Source organism: Fukomys damarensis, unplaced genomic scaffold (assembly GCF_012274545.1).
Source record: "Fukomys damarensis isolate Sample0158 unplaced genomic scaffold, DMR_v1.0_HiC HiC_scaffold_5, whole genome shotgun sequence".
NCBI lineage: Eukaryota > Metazoa > Chordata > Mammalia > Rodentia > Bathyergidae > Fukomys > Fukomys damarensis.
In genome coordinates this window covers 39,947,168-39,962,505 of record NW_022900917.1, presented here as the reverse complement: position 1 = coordinate 39,962,505, position 15,338 = coordinate 39,947,168, and the positions used below count along the sequence as shown (strand labels likewise).

At 38.0% G+C, this 15,338-nt stretch overlaps 1 protein-coding gene across 15 annotated transcripts in view; it reads right to left on the bottom strand.

Annotated features, from left to right (window-relative positions):
- Eya1 (EYA transcriptional coactivator and phosphatase 1) overlaps positions 1-15,338 on the bottom strand; it is a 419,270-nt gene that overhangs the window by 73,015 nt on the left and 330,917 nt on the right. For all 15 annotated transcript variants that reach the window (XM_019205234.2, XM_019205233.2, XM_033760575.1 and 12 more), the window contains 2 exons: positions 8,887-9,026; positions 7,198-7,281 (listed from right to left, as the gene is read on the bottom strand). In XM_019205234.2, the coding sequence (XP_019060779.1) occupies positions 7,198-7,281; positions 8,887-9,026 (224 nt within the window). The remainder of the gene's footprint in view (positions 1-7,197; positions 7,282-8,886; positions 9,027-15,338) is intronic.

Sequence of the window (15,338 nt, the reverse complement as noted above, 5' to 3'; positions counted from 1 at the left end):
GAAGAAAGGAGCTAAAGGTGTAGGGAAGGTGTGATGAGTAGGGGAAGAACAAAAAGGGAAAAGAAAAAAATGTGAGAGAATGAAAAGATGAAAATAAAATGTTTGTAGATGGGGAGGGGAGGAGGGGGTGAAGGGAGGGCAGAGGTAAGGGGAAAAAATGAGAATCAAGCCTTGCCATATAAAGGTACATGATCCCAACAATGAATGTAACTGTACTGTATCCCTAAAATGTACCAATAAACTCAATAAAATTAAAAAAAAAAACTGATCACAACTTCATTTGTAATCAGTCTCCCCTCTCTCTTTCCTAGTGTTATAACCATTTATTTGTAGCTCTTTGTTATTTCCTTCCAGTGGCACTGCACAATGACTTCCTTTTATTTGATTAACCTTGCTAATTGTATACTTGTGGCGTGTTACTCTACTGTTCAACATTGTTCACGGTAACTCCATGCCCACAGCAGGAAATCTTGGCATGCAATACTGTCTGCGGCCCTCCTTTGAGGGCAATGGACTGTGAAGACTGGAGTACATTTCTAGTATTGCCAGTTAATAGACTGTCTTCCTTGGGTGAATGATATAACTTTTCTGAGCCAAAATTTTCTCATTGAAAAAAGGAGAAACTAACTGGATAATAAATCTGAGACAGGAGCAAAAAACTGAAAGCCGAACAAAGGTACAGTGTTTGTATTAGTATTTCAACACATTTTCTTATTCATTTTCTCCAAGTCAGATCTCTAAATATACTTTATAGGTATCTACCCTTTCTATGTATGATTTTGGCCACTTGCAGTGCTGTACTTTTAACTGCCTTTCTGCTAACTGGAAGAAGAAAATATGCACAATTGCCCATTTCCTCCTCTGAACTTCCAAAGCAAACAATAGTCGCTCTTATTTATATTTTGCCCATGAACGTATTTTTAGGTGTTCCATGTATTCTCTGAATGGGTCTGTATGTGCTTTCACTTTATGGATGGGAAGATTAGGGTACCAGAAGTGAGGCGGAGACACAGGCACTTTTGCTAGGGATACAGAGAAGGGGAATTCCAAGGCTGGTGACTGCAGGCCAATAATTACAGGGAGAGAATGAAACTTTCATAAGGCAGAAAAAAGAGATAAGAAGGCTGGTTCCACTGGAAATCTCTCTGCTGTTCAAGAAAATTATGGCTTTTGCTGGTGTGTTTTGAATTTAGATTCTATGTCATTCTACAGTATCTATAAACTATAATGCAGCCATATACTGTTGATCTAACTTGGTACTGATTACAAAGAAGAAAATTAAATGAAGATACAACCCATGGGATTGCATTGGCTATTCATCGCTCTGGAGCCCTGACTGCAGCCACAGGGCCTTGGGATGACCAGAGCCGCAGGGGTTTTGAAAGTGTGCTTTTGGTTTCAATCAATGATCAAAGAGTTGAGATTTGGTGCTTCTTACCCATTCACTTAAGTCTATTCTCTGTTTCTTCCTGAGCACATAGCAAGAGAACACATTTCCCAACTTCCTTGGCACTGAACCATGTGGCTGAAGTCAATGTCAAGGGCAGAGGTGTGCTTTTTGTCAGCCAGGCCCATCATACCTCCCATTCATGCTGCCTCTGTTTTGTCCATGGGCTGATTGCTAATAATAATGAAATTGCTAATATCAAGAAAATAATATTTTACAAGACATGAAAATTACATGAAACTCATATTTTGGAAATATAAATTGAATTTTATAGGAATGCAGCCACATGTATTAATTCATGTACCACCCATAAGTGCTTTTGTACTGACTGCTAAGGCAGAACCGAAGAGTTATGACAGGCATATGGCCCTCAAAGCCTAAAATATTTATGTTGTGGCCCTCTACAGAGAAACCTTGCCAACCCCTGGTCTAGAGGTTCCTAATGAGAGATCACAAGACTGAAGCAGCCAGACCCTCTACCACCCAAGAAGGACTCCATGAAGAACAGATCTCTCTGTCTTGCTAAGGGTTCAGCATCTTCACTGCCAATCTCTAAAGGTCTTGGATTTTAGTGTTGTCCCCTAACACTGAGTACAAACAACAATCTTTACTGGCCAACTGGATTGTTATGATGGAGTGGGCCAGATAAGCTGCTCTCAAAGTTTTTTCTTTCTTCAGTGCAGCACATGATAACATCCACTAAGCAGGTTTAGATGATCTAAACTCGCACTATAACAACTGAGCTTCTCTTAGAAGCCTTGAATGTTATAAAACAAACACACTAAGAGCATTAGAAGTTCAAAAAGTGATGTATTTTTCTTACTATTGGTTATGGCCATTAGTAAGACACTATGGAAGACCTTTCCAATTCCTGTCATAATTTAATTCTGAAGACAGTTCTATAGGTCAAATAGCCAGTTAGATGGATGAGAAAACAGGGACTCCCTAAGAATAAAATAACTTTCCAAAGAGCTGAAGTCAAGAGCTGAATTCAAATCTGATGTTTTTTCCATCACAGCATAGGGCATATCACACGTTGTAATTCATAAATTCGATGACACTGCCACTGCATCGCCATCCGGACACCATGCCAGCATTTAAGTCCAGCATATGTATTTCTGACTGTCAGGTCTCACCTACCTTCAGATATGTCTGGGATTTATCGAATGTTTACTTTATGACAGACGTGGCTCAAAATTTTTCTATATTTGGAATCTAACCTCTATTCCTTATCTGTAAAAGTCTTAATTATATCAATTTCATAGCAGTAATGTTACATTAAATGAGTGTTAAGTATTTTCAGAAATTTTTAATAGGTCCCAAGAATAAACACACAAAGCTTTATGCTGTCTTTCTGTTAATGCTATCTTAAGCGTTCATGTTTAGGTTTTTGTGTAAAATGAGGAGTGAGACTCCATACACGTTAAGATCCATTATACCCCAAATCCCTATGAGACACGAGTGCTAAATGATAATAAAAAGAAAGTGTTGAAAAACATTAAGGCATTTACTGTAGGTGTCTTAGGAAGTCCTCCCATGAGAGGGGAATCACACTGGAGTCAGCACAAAATTTATTTGAAATCCAAGTCTGGAGTATGTGTGAAGGGTGATCAAAATATGTAGTGAATGTCTAAATTTTAAAAATTATTTCAGTAAAAGAATAGGTTGCCATTAATCCCCTCTGAATACTCCCCACTACATCAAACGCACTTATCCCCCATCATTCTTGCCACTGTCTGAAGCAATCTGCAAGTCCTCTTTTGGGCCTTTATGAGGTGTGATCAAAAGAAGAGTGAACGCTGCTGCCAACTGCCAGCCGATGGAAAAGCAGGCTTGTAAAAGCGTTACACGGATCTGGCAGTGCGCAGCTTCTGGCTCTCCCCCAAAGTCAGTGTGGCTATGAAAGATACACATTTTCAATGAGTTCAGGACATCAAGGCAGCCATCACAGCACAACTAAAGATACCTGTGAAAGAGAATTTCCAGAATGGCTAAAGACAGCAGCAAGAATGACAGGACAAGCGTACTGAAAATGCAGGGGAATGTTTTGAGGGGAACTAATGGCAATCTGCCCTGTATTGCAGTAACTTGAAAATTTTAAATTTCATTATGTTTTTCAATTACACATTGTACTTTCATAGTAACTGTAGTATGAGGCACCAAAGAACTTTTAACAAAAGACTAATGTTCTGTAGTGAAATTCAGTAATTTGGATTTAGTTTGAGACCAACTTTAGAAAATGTGTGATGTGGCCAGATTGAAAAGGCTACATGGAATGCAGTAAAAAAAAAAAAAAAAGACACCAGGAAAGTAGATGGGAGATTGTTAAGAGAAGAGAAAGGAGCTGATGCGGGGCACACGTGTAATTAGGCACACTGGGAGGCTGGGGCAAGAGTACTGCAAATTCAAGCCACACCTGGGCAACTTAGAGATGCAGGGTGACCCCGTATCAGAATTCAAAAAGCAAATTTAATGGCCAGTGATGCAGCTCATGCAAAGGCTCTGGATTCAGTCCTCAATAATATAGGAACAAAGAGGAGGAGAAGGAAAAGGAGAAAGGAGAAAGGGAAGGGTAAGTGAAAGAGGAGTAGGAAGAGGAGGAGGAGGAGAAAAACAGAAGAGAAGAACCAATGGAAGAGGAAAGTGGGGTGGCGGAAATGGGAGCTGGAAATGATGAAAGAATGTTATACCCATGTGTGAATATATTAATACAAAGCCCATTAGTCTGTGTAACTAACAAGCACTAACAAAACATATTAAATAAAAATCGCTAGGACACATATTACTAAGAACATCCTAATTTATGGTGATACCCATATTCTTCACTTTCCCCCTAATACGTGCTCCTTTCCTCTTCCCTAGCTAAGGCTGTACTATACCCAATACCTTCTTTTTATTCCCATCAGCTTTGTTATAAAATAAGTAACACATCCTCATAACGCCCAACATTCCTCTTCCCACAGCTAGGATTACACAGAAGGTGGAACATTCTCAAACTGTTTTTGGTACACATTGCTGTAACGTGCCCTAATTTAGTATTATACCAACCAGATCCTATATCCCCTTACTGAATGGCCCACTCATTGAGTTGCCTAAGCTACTCTGACTAAGCTAGTTCTCAGGTATCTGGTTCCCATAGACACTGGAATAGCTATCCCACTGTCAGCAATCCATTCCTTTATGTGCACATAGGGGAAGGCCCAGCCTCATGCCTCCCTGACAATGCTCCAGAACACACCTAAATATGGGCTCAAAAAATGTCTTTCCACTGAGCTGCCTTGGGACTTTTGGGAAACAAAAGTGACATTCTGATCAGATTGGTTATTCTTATTGTTTGGAAGAATCCTGGTTGAGCCATTCCTTTTTACAAGGCTTGGCTGTCAGTTTTGAGAGCACATGAGTGAGGAAACATCAAGTGTTATTGCATGCTTCTGGCTATGACTCAATATTCTCAGCAATGCACCTTCAAAAATCACCTGGGCTGGAAGGGGCACCTCCAGGCATTAAGAAAATAGGTCGACCATAGTGTCAAGCTCAATAAATGTTTAAGGAGATATTAAACTAATATCTGAGGCACTCCTAAACCTAAATCATGAGCTACTGACTGTACATCTGGCCCCTCCAACCCTGCCCAGCCTGCCCAGATGCCCCGGCCCACTCTCCACCTTCGTCCTCAACTAGTCCAAGTAGGTATTTCATAGGCATCTCCAATTTGTCCAATATGAAACTTTCCAAATTAGTTTTTCTTCATCTCAGTAAATACACAACTACTCCAAGTTGCTTGGAATAAAAACCTAGGAATTATCTTTCATTTCTATTACTTATTGCTCACTACCCCAATTTAAATTATTTATAATAATTTCTAATAAATCATTTTATCTACCTGCAAAATAATCCTGAATCCAATCCATTCTCTCCAACTCTACAGCTAGTGGTTCAAATAAAACCTCCAACCTTGCTGGGCATGGTGGCGCACGCCTGTAATCGCAGCACTTGGGAGGCTGAGGCAAGAGGATCACTGAGTTCCAGACCAGCCTGAGCTCCCACTCATAGTGAGTTCTAGTCTCAACTACATAGTCTCAACTACATAGTGAGACTGTGTCTCAACAAAACAAAACAAAACCCTCCACCCTGCATCTCCACTTTTCTCCCCTCATGTTGATTCTCCACACTCAGCTAAAGTCATTTTCAAAATGTAAACTAAATCATCTTACATCCTCCTTCCAAATTCCCCGTGATTTCTCACAGAACACACAATGAGATTAGCCCTTAACTATGGCTGAGGGGACCTTTGGAACCTGCCTCCTGACCACATCTATCTCTGGAAGCACCATCTTCATCATAAGCTTGGTTACATGGGACTCTTTGTCCCTCAACCAGCAAACGCTTTCCCGCCACTGCATTTGCAGTTTCCTCTGCTTACAATGCTTTCTCCTGATTACCACATGGGGACCACAGTTCATTCTGACTTCAGGCCCAACATCACACTCAGGAAGACCTTCCTCAAAACATGGGCTTTCTGAAATTCTTCCTCATCTCCTGTCAACTTATCAGTGACGGATAAAATTATAATGGAATAATTCAGATTGCCCATACTTTAAAGAATATATGAATTTGGCTTTTGGAAAATATATGATGTAGAACTTTTCATCAATGCCTTACTATGAGAAAAGTATGAAATACTAATTATTAAAAGTTTTAAAAAATGAACTTGTGGCACTTATAGGACTTACCCTCCCTCCCTTCTTTTCTTCCTTTCTCTTTTCCCTCCCTTTCTCCCTCCCTCTCTCCTTTCCATCCTTTTTCTCTTTCTTCCTTCCTTTTTTCTTTCTCTTTTCTTTTCTTTTCCTTCTTTTCCTACTTGCTTCCCTCCCTCCCTTTCTCCCTCCCTTCCTCCCTCCCTCCCTCCTTCCTTTCTTCCTTCCTTCCTTCCTGTGTTTTTTGAGCTAGGGTCTTGCTTTACAGTTCAGGCTGGCCATAAACTCACTGAGTAGCCCAGGCAATCCTCCTGCCTCAGCCTCCTGAGTGCTGGGATTACAGGAAAGACCATTATTTGAAAAAACAAAAATTCTGAGGAAAGATTGTTGAGACTGAATTAAAAGCTGAAAGAAGGCAGGGATTTCTAGCTTAGGCTTGAATCACATAAGCAGACCAATAACTTATGGCCAAAGATTGACATGAGGTCAGTAGATAATGCGATGTTCACCATATATTATAATTCTTTACATACAGTACAAAGGTAGACATTATAACAACTCCAACATGGAGGTATTAGTCCTACTGCCAGTCAGAGATACATTACATACAATTCAAGTAAATTTAGCCCCAACAACAAGGAACAAAGACATTCACAGTAGGTGTTTTAAAAACAAAATGTTAACATTGCTAATCACTTAAGATAATAGCCAGTGAAATATTTGCTCTATTAAATATGAATAAAAGGAAATGGCAAAAAATACTGTACCTCACAAACTATCTTTCTGTTACCTACATATTTTAAATAGCATTCAGTTAGTTTTATTCATTGGGATTTGAAATAAGAACGAATTTAATTCCATAAAAAAATCTATCTCATTTTAAAGAGCTAAAACTTTTCATTCATTGTCATATTTTTTGCCTTACCTTATATATTTGACTTTACCAATAAGTTATTTTTCTTTTTATGTTTTAAATTTAGAACTTAATTGGAAAAACAAACTTGAGGCATATGCAATCCAGAGGAATTAAAAACTAATACGTGTTGTACTCACCCTTCCATATCTGTTGGCATAGGATCCTGTAAGCAAGGAATGGAAAACAATGATGGTCTCGTCCAAGTCCCAGATGAAAACTCTCTGCAAAGGAAGAATCAGATCAATGTGTCTTTCCCTTGGCTGAAAAAAACATTATTTGGTAATGAAAAAGTAGTCTTGAAATGAAAGAAGAAAAAATTTCAATTTATTCTTTCCCTAAACTCAAATTCTCTGTTTCAGTCTTGGAGAAATAAAAAATGAATTTTAACTAATCTGTTTATAATTTCAGAGATTCAGAAGGCCAACTGAAATCAATTTATCTTTTTCTTATCTTTGATCTCTGCTCATTAAGAAGTGGGCAAAGAATTACTATTACGTATTACTCTTACCGAGCTAAATCTTAAACTTTGCACATAAAAATGAAGCTTTACATAATCCTTCCCCTTCAGTTAGCTATGGCTCAGCCATCAATGGGATAGGATATATAATCACCTTTCTGTATACATGGGGTCTGCATCCAGGACTGCAAAACACTCAGCAGAAGTTGTATTTGTACTGAAGAGGTGCGAACTGTTTTTCTTTATTTCCTAAACAATGTGAGATAATGACTATTTCTGCAGCATTTTCACAGTATTAGGTACTAGAACGAATTTAGGGATGATGCACTCAGGAGAACACACAGGTTATATACAAGCACCGTACTAGGCCATTTTATATAAAGATCGTGAGCATCATGGATTTCTGTATCTGCATAGGGGTCCTGGAATGAGTCCTCTGTGGATACCAGGGAATGGTTGTATATTTTTCTTGCTGAGATTTTTCAGTCTCCAGGTTATAAATACTTAAAAAGCATTCCACCAAGCAGATACATCACTCATCCTCTTGGACACACAGGGTATTTTTAATTTGATTTGGAGGAATACATTTCAAAAGAGTCTTTGAGACCCCACAAAAAGCCTCCCAAGCTAGACTTCCTTCTTTTCATTGCCACTCACACCAGTACATGTTCGTGCACAGAGATGCTGCTGGAAAAATTTTATCGTCCCAGCCAAAATAACCATGTTTTCCACCATCAGATTTCACTTTGGCAAATAGCACAAACTTAATTGCAGTGGGTTCAAGGCTATGAAATCTACCACCCTTTCAGTTCTTACTTAATCCTGTCTGCTTTTGAACTCCACCAAAACGTGTCTCATAAGGTGATTACCATTTCAGTTTAGAACATTCCAGGTTTTCCCGTCTTCAATTTCAAAGTGATTTTATTAAGTGTTTTTCGTATGGCATTTCCTTAATTGAAATGGCCATGTTGAGCAGTATGACGGAATTTTAAGCAGAATTAGATAATTTTATTTCCTTAGATGAAAATAAATAGATGTTTTATCATCTAATTAATATGGCAGAAAATACTGAACAAAATAATTGCATAGGTCTGTGGATGTAGCTTCGTGGTAGAGCACTTACCTCCCACGTGTGAAGTTCTTTCTGGTTAAAACCCTAGCCTCAACCGCCCCACCCCCAAAATATATATAAAACCTGTAGTTAATACGGAGGAGAGAAAAATTGCTTTCCTTACTGTTAATATGAAAAAGAAAGCAACAAAAGTATTTGGATTCTTTATTATTATGGCTGTTCACACAGCAGTTCTACAGAACCACCGATGAACTGTAGGGTGCCTTGTTATTCACTCGGGTGTTGGCAGGGACGTACCTCAAGATCGGAATCCGGCGGGGGTGAAGGATTATTGTTTCTTCTTCCCCGTCCACGTGATTTCCCATCTGAACCTCGGCGCAATCGATCGGAATCTGAATCTTTAACGGGTGTTGAAGGACTGTGGATCGTACTGTACTCTGTAAGAATACAGGGAGGACTTTCATCTTTTAGCTCCATCACCACGGTGCCGAGGTCAGCCCTGTTTTAATTCAGAGGGAAGTCTGAAGAGCGAAGCACCTCCTACCTTACCCTTTACTTTCACTGGTAAGTAATTTATGGAGTATTTGATTCCAAGATTTCTTTGGAGAAAAAGTGTGATCAAAAACAAGTAAAATTTCATTGGAGGTGAGAGGCAACAGACTTACTACTCTATTTTCCTCGAGGCTCTCTGTGATCAGACAGTACTCCCCACCCTATCCCCCTTCGTTTCTCCTTCATTCCACAGGCCACACTGAGTGGTTTTTGCATTTGTTTCAGCTGTGGCTCTCCCAGAGACAATAAGGATTCTGGTTCGCAGAAAGAAATGAAAAGGCGAACCAGCTCTGTGGCAGGAAGAACTTAGTCATCAGGCGAATTTGTCTCTGAAAAATTGAAATCCCTATTTTCTTCCTCATTTTATGTAAGAACAAAGGAGTGACAGAATAAGCAGAGCATATGCGTACAGGATGCCCAGGCTTCGTACGGCATCCATCAATGGGTCTTCCTAGGTCTTATTTTCCTTGAGCCAAATATCCAAAACCAACCAGGCAGCACATTAAAATTACTCATCTAGCCAGCTCAGGAAAAACCACCGAAATGATTACATAGAAACCACAAAACAAAGAACAGCTCCCAAACAGCTTGAAGGATGAGCTGAGTGGTGGTTTAGGGGTTATAGGAGATTCTTATCCTGTGTTTAAAATGAATAAAACCACATCCACTCTTACCTGTTAGGTACAGCTGTGGTTTAGCCTATCTAGGTTGTATGTTAGGTATTTCTGCCTTCCCCAAATTCCAGAAGTCCACCACGCTCTCTCTCCCTCCAATACTCTTTGACAACTTTCTTCACTAGATAAGAGTGGGAATCTCTGAATCCAATCTGAAAAATGGCTATGCATACTGTGATGTTGTACGGAGGACAATTTTTAATATGTCAGCTGTGTTCCCAAGGCCATCTATGTGCCACACTGTATCATCTCAGTATTACTGAAATCTTTATTAATATACTGTCAGCCATACTCTACTGCCAAGGTCACCAATGTGCCAAACTATATGGTATCAATATTACTTCCAAGTTTAAAAGTACTTCTTCAAAGCTTTGAGTCACAGCAGATAGGAATATACTTAAGAGTAAATTCCACTTCTAAATCACATGAAACAACCTTATGACTCCATTTAATCTTAACACCTAAATAAATTCCCACCATTAGTATATGAGATTTTTGCATGTCCTCTTTCTTCACAAAGAAGATAGAATTATTCCTCATATTAACTGCTCATATAATGTCATGCCCATAAACCATGAAGATGACAAATAAGCTTATTAATTATAGTCAGAAAATCAAAACAACTCAACTCAATGGATCAGTTTATTTAGTTATTTAGGATGTATTTTTGAGCTAATTCATCTCACAGAACTGTTAGTATACAAAGCTAGCTGGTTACAGTTAACTATTCTTTAAATTTACATTAATATTCTTTTATTCCAGGGGCCAATGGCTAAGATACCCTCCCCTTAAGATGCTCCCAACTGAGCATCTCCCTCTATATTTTAAAACAATGAAGGGCTAAAAAATAAATATATTTTAAGTAGTTAAGTGTAGTCAAAATTATTTTTTTTTAGAAGAAAAAGTTTTCACCTTCTATTTAAAAGAATATTCTACAAAGTATATTTCCATGAGCAAGCTGGGTACCTGCCCTCTGATCACGAACCAGTCTCTTTAGTGGCCTCAAAAGGAAGCATTCATTTTGTAACTCACAGAATGGGCATCTGATTTAATGTGCATTTTAACTACTTCTCTATAAAAGTCTACCTTGAATTTTGACCTCCCTAGTTTTTGGAAATTCCTATTTGAGAAGAGTTAAAAGACATCAAGCAATGTATTTTATCCCATTATGCCTTTTGCCTCGACTTCTAGATAGTTTAATTTTATTTTCAAAGAAGTTTATCTTACCTAGCTTTTCTTAGCTCACATTTCCTCTTGTTTGCCTATTCCTTTACCTAGTCCCATAATATTTGGCGTTTATCTTTCCTTTAATAACAAATTAACTTTTAAAAAATAAATTCATCACATTCATCTCATTTTTCTGGAAATGAGAAGGTACAGTTAAATGAGTTACTTCTGTTTTTCTCAAAAGAAAACAGATTCATTGAGGAAGTATACAGGAAAAGTTTTAAATCATACTATCTAAATTTTCCTGATAGAGGGGAAAAAAATCCTAAAAGATGGATAACCTGAAACTTTTAAATATTAAAGTACATGCACTCATACTTTGCACTCATTCTTTACTTCCCTACTTAAGAAAGAAAATTTTAAATGATGCAAGCCAGTTTTATAAAATCCCTTCCTTTTTGTTCTGTGAGGTGGAATTAAATGGTTCTAACTCTCTTAACCAGCTTTTCTGACTCTAACTTCTCCTTCCTCCTACTAGTGCAAAACAACTTAAATGATTTAATCTTCTAATCCACCAACAGCTCATGTTTCCTTAAAGCCCTCCCCAAATTATTCAACTTTACCTTCACTGAGATAATGGATGTGAAAATGCTTTTTCAAGAGCATTCATTCCATTTCAGAAACACTGGATGTTATGTTCACACTTCTCTAGTCATAGCATGGATCCTGAAATACAAGGATGTACTAAAGAGGCATAGTTCCTGCCTTCTTGGGGCTTAAAATTCAGAGAAAGGTATTGACTATTGGAGAAAAATAAGAAATTGCAAAGTGATTTGGAAAAGGTTAGAGCACAGGGAAAGTAGAATGCTAGAAGACAAGAGGAAGTCTACATAACTCAGATTGCCAGGTTTATAGGAGCTTCTTAAAAATGAAGGAAAAAAATCATAAGAAGGAATACAAGTTTAGGTATCTTCTAGGCGGGGGCAGGAGCATGAGTATGTACAGAGAGAAAACACATGCCATCTTTAAGAACAACAACAAAAAAACCAAACTCAATCTGACCTGAGTCTACAGAAGAGAACAGTAACAAAGATGGAATAAGAAGCAAGCAAGGAAAAGGGGGCTGTAGCACCAGTGAGGCAGAGGACAGGAGGCAAGTGCGAGAAAGGGTGACCAGCAGGAAGATGATTCAGCAATCCAGATGGTAGCCTGGACGCTAGGGTTAGATAAGGACTGTGACAGATCTGAAGTATCATTAGGAAGTGAAATTAATAACTAACTGGGTAACTGGGTAAAGAAGAAAGATGATGTCTATGTAAGTGATTTGGAATAGGGTAGACTGTGATACTAATTATGGTATTTGGGGAGAAGAGGGGATTAAATGGAAACACAGAAATGAGAATTCAGGTTCTTTGGGAAGGCTAAATTTGAAGGGGTTGCAGGCATCCAGGAGGCTGCTAGGTTGCTCTGGAGTTCAGGAGAGAAGTGTGGGCTGGGTTTGTGTTCTGAAATTGGCCCTATATGGAATTAAAGAAATGAGTTTAGTTAAAGGAATGTAGTATGTGTAGCAGGGATGGACAGAGGAAGAGAGTTTGATTGTGGAGAAAAACCAAGGCCAGTATATTACAGAGGAAGGAGTACATCAAGGAGGACAGAATTATAAATTACTTCAGAGTATCCAAGATATTTAAAATGAAGACTGAACCCAAGAGTATGTTAGATTTTCAGCTAGAGATCCTTGGCATATATGGCAATAGTTTAGATTATAGAAAGTAGAAAAGGCAACAGGGGTAAAATTCCTAAAATGTTACTGATAATACTACAATGACCAAATTCACTAATTACTTTTAGTCTTCCATCTTATCTGATCTCTCAGTGGCCGTGCTGCCCATTCCTCCTATAGATATAGATGGTGTACCATCTGTACACCAGAACATCTTGACCTTCCTTTTCTCAGATTCATACTATCCCTTCTTAGTCATTAAGCCAGTGGTTAAATGTTAGTGTTTTCTGGGCAATACTCAAAGAGCTGATCTAGGACAAGATAGGATGGATGAACCATCATGCTAATCAGTTCAACACTTCTGTGTCAAAAACTGTTCTAAGATTAAAAATAAGTCAGATAGAGTAAGCAGTGTACTTAGTGACACAGTTGATTATTATATTCTGTAGCAAATTCCTTCTGCTATGTTGGTCTAGTAATAAACAACTGGACAGGCAGCTCCTGGATGGACTGTATTTTGAGTCTTAGGCACTAGGGCTTTTCTCTAGTCCTCTTATCTCATTGTAGCTCATTGTGGCTTGTCATATCTGTAGGAAGGCCATCATGATAACCTTTAGATTCATAAGTCTAAAGCTTTACCTCATTTATTGACCTGAGCATCCTACTGCTTGCAAGGTCAGTGTCCTTGAGTATTTCCCAAGCACAATAATTAAACTGTGGCAGAATGAATTCACCTTCATTATTAACAAAGTTGACTAATGGTACTGGTAGCTCTCCAGTTTTCAAATACAGAAACTCTTTACTTGTTCCATCAAAACAGGGATAAGTTACATAGTTTTTACTCAATACTTTTGGTTTAATTTCAAACTTTTATCATCTCTTGCCTCAGTACATATAGTGGGCTATTTACAGGATTTCCACCATGAGCCTTTCAACTATCTTCAGAAGCACCATCACAGAGACTTTAAAAACTCCTCAATGCCCCAAACTTCCAGTATGGAACAGGAAAGACTGTCTAGATTTTATAACACTGAATTATGGACTCAGCTGGTTCATTTTGAATGCTAACCTCACTATTCAATAGTAGTACGACTTTGCTGGTTATGTAACCCTTTGAATGACTCGGTTTTAGCTTCTGTGAAATGTAACTAAATGGCGTGAAAAAAAGATGAAGCTTGTGTATGTGCAAGAGTGATTAGAATTATGCATGAGACCATCATTCTATGGCATTAGCTCCCTTAAGGAGAACAGTCCCGTGGAGTGTTTACTACTTGCTCTGTAATGTATTTCCAACTGCACTCTCTCTTCATAGCCCCCATCAAATGGACAACCCTCATCATCTCAGTTGTTTGAAATTACCACGCTGTTTCATGATTCTGCACGTGCTGTTTCTTTTTCTTCTAATGCCTGTCTCGGTTCTCACCTTCTTCCCTGATCCAGCATTGAAACTCCTATTACCCTCTATATAAATGCAGCCTAGGTATTTTCTTTGTAAAATTTTAAAGTTTAGATCTTGTTTGTTCCTTTGAAAATTTTTTTTCATCTCTAGTGCAGGGAGAGGTGATGTTTGCAGAGCTATTTACGTTTTATTGGACACTACACAGAATTATTTTAGACAGAATGATTTGGGCAGAATTATTTTCAGCAAATGTTCATTACATCTACTCTGAGAGAGCAGAACCTAGAAGTATTCATTTCATTTTCTGAGAACATAGTAGCCTCTAGCAGACAAAGCAGACATGAAAAATTTGACAATGTGAAGAATGAGTGTTAAAGTTTAGTTTTTACTTTATTAGATTATGTAATTATTTCTAAAAGCCAGTAAAACATTTATAAATGGGGAAGAGCTATATTAGGTATAATTAAAAAGTTCATCTAAAAGTTAATGTTCACTTAGTCAATCATAAAATATTAAGCTTTGCACAAATTGTTAAAATACTACATTTGTAAATGGTACAGCAGATTTCCATAAATCTTTCAATATTAAAAAGAAAAACAGAAACTTGAAACTCATCCCCAAGCTGCTAAACAGCCCCAAATTGAGCCTTGGGCAAGTGACTTCCATTTTTTTTTTTTTAGTTCTTTGTCTCTCTGAGAGCATCATCTGGATTATTCAGCTTTAAAGTTCTCTTAGCTGTGGATGTACACTTACCCACCTCCCTAATGGTTAGCTCTTGGTCTCTCCCTCTTAAATAGATTAGTTACCCTCCAAATCCCTAACACATTATGGGGAAGGTGAACCTTCAACAACCACCCACAATCTTCAACAAACAGTGCTGCACATCTAGTTCAAACTTTTCTTTATGAAGTTGTGTTTCTCATGCCTCCCTTAACATGTCATCTGCTTGCTTACACACAGTGCCAAGTACTTTTCAAAGGAATTATAGCCATTAAACTAGGTCAGTTTTACCACCACTTTGTGCATACACCGTCCTTGTTTCAAAGAAATCACTACTATTTTATCATGGGTAGAAAAGTGATTTTTAATTTGCATTTGTTGATTCTTCTGTATCTTTTCTTGACAGTTATGTCCCTTGCAAATTTTCTTTTATTAATTTATATAAAATTTTTCCCTTTCTTGTATTTGCAGATATTCTTCCCCAGAGTTTTTTTTTTTTTTTTTTTTTTTTTTT